At 37.2% G+C, this 3,995-nt stretch overlaps 1 protein-coding gene across 1 annotated transcript; it reads left to right on the forward strand.

The window, feature by feature from the left end:
- The first annotated feature begins 325 nt into the window (after positions 1–325).
- Positions 326–1,650, forward strand: LOC147075923 (uncharacterized). Its single transcript, XM_085942339.1, has 2 exons — positions 326–428; positions 588–1,650. The coding sequence occupies exon 2, from the start codon at positions 1,039–1,041 to the stop codon at positions 1,648–1,650; it is 612 nt and encodes a 203-aa protein (XP_085798465.1). The 5' UTR covers positions 326–428; positions 588–1,038.
- The last annotated feature ends 2,345 nt before the right edge of the window (positions 1,651–3,995 follow it).

Genomic DNA, 3,995 nt, shown 5'->3' on the forward strand with positions numbered 1-3,995 from the left:
AAAAATAAAAGTGACAGTTGAGAAATCCACACACACGCAAAATGGAGGGGAGTGATAGAAGCTACTAAATAAGTTATTTCTGTAAAAGAAAAAATCTGTCCAAAATAGATTTTATACTGACAAATTGATATTTACACTTACCATTAATTATTTAAATAAATCCCGAAAATTATTTAAATAATTCCCTATCATAATTTAAATACTTCCATTGTTATATTATAATACTTACCAATAATCATTTTTTACTTGCTGTTCATATTAAATAGTTCCCACCTTTTTAATAAAATACTTGCTCGATTTTTTATTAAAATACTTGCTATTAATGCATATATATACTTACCCAATAATTTGAAGCCAAACAATATTACTAGCAAAAATGCCTACTATGGCTTCAGAAATGAAAAAAAAGTCACGTTGACACGGTCCAAGTACGATCCAAGTACACTTGGACCGAGTGCCATCCCAGCGCACTCGTATGAGACATCTTCATACTAACTAAGCTAACTTGGATGAGTAGGACGCGGTCCGAGTAGCTTGGATAGGAATAATTAGTATGAAGCTGTCGCTTGGATGGCACTCGGTCCAAGTGTACTTGGACCGTGTCAACGCGCTTTTAGGGCTTATATTATTATGGTGTTATTATAATATATACCTACCTTTTCAGTTTTAATAGTTTTATTTAGTGTGAAAAATACCAAATTATTATGGGAAACATAAAGTAGGTAGGTATTAGGTAGGTAGGTATAGGCCAGCTAAAAGGTTGTTTTATTTGGTGTCTGTCTCTCGCATTGGTTACTCGGAGCCAACGCACCTCCGCGAATTTATTTGACACAAATTATTGCTTTTAGTCTTTAGTTCTTTATAGTCATAACAAAAATATTTATAAGATAAATGAAAATAAAATATGCCATTATTCTTGAAATCCGCGTTGCCAATCAAGCATAACATGTCCCCGAGAGAAGCCAGCAGACGATAACCTTAACCACTTCATCATGGGGTGGTCCAGCGCAAACACCCCGTCCTTTTGGAGATGACACCATGATACCAGATGGACGTCTCCCACGGGAGACTACCTCAAAGGGCAGACCGAACCATCAACTTTCCCAGAACACCACAGCCTACGTCCACTCTTCGCGGTTCTCGCAACCCTCGGCCGAGCAGAGCCCGTCTCCTCAAATCCGAATTCAAATTCGTCCACGGTCCCGCCAACACAGACGCGGTATGTCGAAAACGGCCGCTCGCGCCGCTACTAGTCAAGCCGTCGGTAAAACAGGGAGGTTCGCGACCGATAAGACGAACAGGACGCCGAATCTGACGGTTGGATGGGCGCGAAAAACTCTCTCTTGCCTCGGACCTCGAACAGCTAGCATCTTCCGCCAAAAAGCCAAACAGCCAAGATCTCTGCTCTTGCCTCGGACGCGAAGCCAAGACACATCTCCCGCCAAAAGGACCGCGTCTGCAGACTTCTCAAGCATCTCCAGGAAACAAAGGACCACATCGGCAGCACGCCAAGCCGCAAGCCCCGATCCTCTCCCATCGGACGCCGGACAGCGAGCATCGCTTCGGACGCAAAGCCCCAGCAGCCAAGCCCGCGACACCACGTCTGCAGCCCGCCAAATCGCAAATACGATAAAAATAAACCAGCCTTGACAAAATACACCGTGCGTTTCTGTCCCCCACCCCCGCTTCTTTGGCCATGACATTATCACACTCTGCCATCTCCGCCTAAGAGCGAAGAAGGCCGGTGATAACCATGATATTAATTTTTTGAATTGCTTATGTTATTTTTTTATGATAATAAGTTAGGACAGTTTTGTACCGAGTAACAGAGTTATTAAGGTTCAATTGAATTTCAATTGTTTTTATTTCTTCCGATTATATAACTCTTATAAACAAATAATTAAATAGATCCAAAATGAACATTTTGGCAAAACAAATTCAAAAATACATATATTTATTGAAACAAATATGTGCAGATTGAATTATCGTTTCTCATCACCAATGTCCAACTGCGTGTCCGTTCCATTGGGAAGTAAGTGACTAAACCTGCTATCGAAATAATTACAATATCTTATTTGGAATAATGTGGCACATAAATTGGATGCAAGGTTTAATTTTACTTATTCTTATGTACCGGAAGATATAATTATTATAATAACTTAAATTACATTAAAAATCATCATATATGCACACGAGTCTTTCGTGATTTACTCAAAACTCAAAAAACCCTCCAGAGCTGGTTTAGTGACTAAGCGACTCAATTAGTGAATGCTAATATGGGGTTTTGTAGATAGTTATTACAATGAGATAAAATAATAGTACCTACCTTACGTTGAATGAGAGCAAACGTATACTGAGCTTTGAGCTTACTGCAGATACTAGGAGTAACGAGGAAGTAAGAAGACGGACCATGTAGCCTCTCATCGTTTTGAAAGTGAAAAAAATGATATTGGATCTGGCTCGGCCATGTGTTACTTCAATAGAATTTCAACATGGGATGCCTGTTCTTCAAGCCAACTGGATCCTCGCATCCAATCCAGGCTGCTATACACCATCCACAGACTATATACAGTGGAGCTACAGGATGTTGGCATGACCTGAAAAGACACAGGGCTGGCGGGCGACAGAGTGGATATGGACCAAAGAAGAAGATAATAATCGTGGGATAACCACAAAATGTAATAATCAATGGTAATTTTAAATGAATTTTCCCAGATTTAATTTCTTATTCTTGATACATGCATAATCCATTGATAATGTTAGATTGTCACATAATGTGAAAGTAAGGCGACACAATAATTAAGCATGAATTTCATTGAGGAAGGGAAATCGGAAGACCTAAGCTGCAGTCTTTGGAATGTGCAAAAAGAGACACGTTATTCCAGAGGCTAAGACTGTATAGGCAGAATGCGGCAGACAAATCGAAGACATTTCATGCAGGTGGCGAAGACCAGAAACAGATTGCTATCACATCACGGTAAGCTCGTAAGTCACAGGCAAAAAGTGCACATTGTAGTTTTACATGGTATTTAAAAAATATATCAAAACCTAACACGTGATAAAACATTTTTATTTTTGTTTTAATTGGTTTGGTTGTGTATTTTTGAAAATAAATGAGATTATAATTGAAAATGGCAGAAATGAGAACATGAAGTTATTTACAATCATGGATTACCTGAGGATCGCGAATGACATAATATTCTATTAATTTTATATTACTTGGAATAATATGTTTTCTCACGCACAATATCGGTATAATATTTTGTAATATCCATTTTAATTCAAATTTATTTATTTGTGGTATCACTGTTTAAATTTCCATATGGGTTCACATGATATGATGACAGTCTGTTTCTGGCTTTTCACCCACATTGGGTATTTACATAAAAATCATAATTATCAATATAATTCAAATAAAAAACAGAGCTAGTGTGTTTGAATTCAAAATTTATTAAACAACAAGTACAGACATAAAACATCAAAATTGTTCACAATACACTATTGCGTTGAGAGTACACATAAAATTTGGTCGACGGACTATTTTATTATTACGTGTAAATTATACGTATTACAATTCACCGTCCACTGTCTCACCGGAAAGAGATGGCCGTATATCATTGCAATCAAAAAATAACATGTTCGTGGAGCATTTTGCACAGTAATATTACAATAATTGGTATCAAATATCTGATTAATTAACACTGTCATTTATTAACAGATATTTGATAGATATGACTAATACTGACGAGCATCTACTAGAATTTTAAGTATATAAATATATACGATATTACTGTAATTCAAATTTTTTACCAACCTATTTTATTCTGTGTTTCCCTTGAATTCCAGTGGTTTTTACTATGTATTTTATTTAGACATGAATTTGATCTCAATACCATATGGCCAGCTATTTCCGATACAAGAGCTCACAATGAACTGTGATACTCCCAACTGCATATTATACACAAGTTTTCAGACATGATATTTTGTTGGGGTTT

This window comes from Rhyacophila brunnea, unplaced genomic scaffold, assembly GCF_057557595.1.
Source record: "Rhyacophila brunnea isolate RB1 unplaced genomic scaffold, BYU_Rbru_1.0 scaffold_14, whole genome shotgun sequence".
In the NCBI taxonomy this organism is placed as follows: Eukaryota; Metazoa; Arthropoda; class Insecta; order Trichoptera; family Rhyacophilidae; genus Rhyacophila; species Rhyacophila brunnea.

What these genes read in the sequence shown, in the direction of transcription:
- LOC147075923 (XM_085942339.1), top strand. Translation starts at nt 1,039, where the DNA reads ATGATACCAGATGGACGTCTCCCACGGGAGACTACCTCAAAGGGCAGA.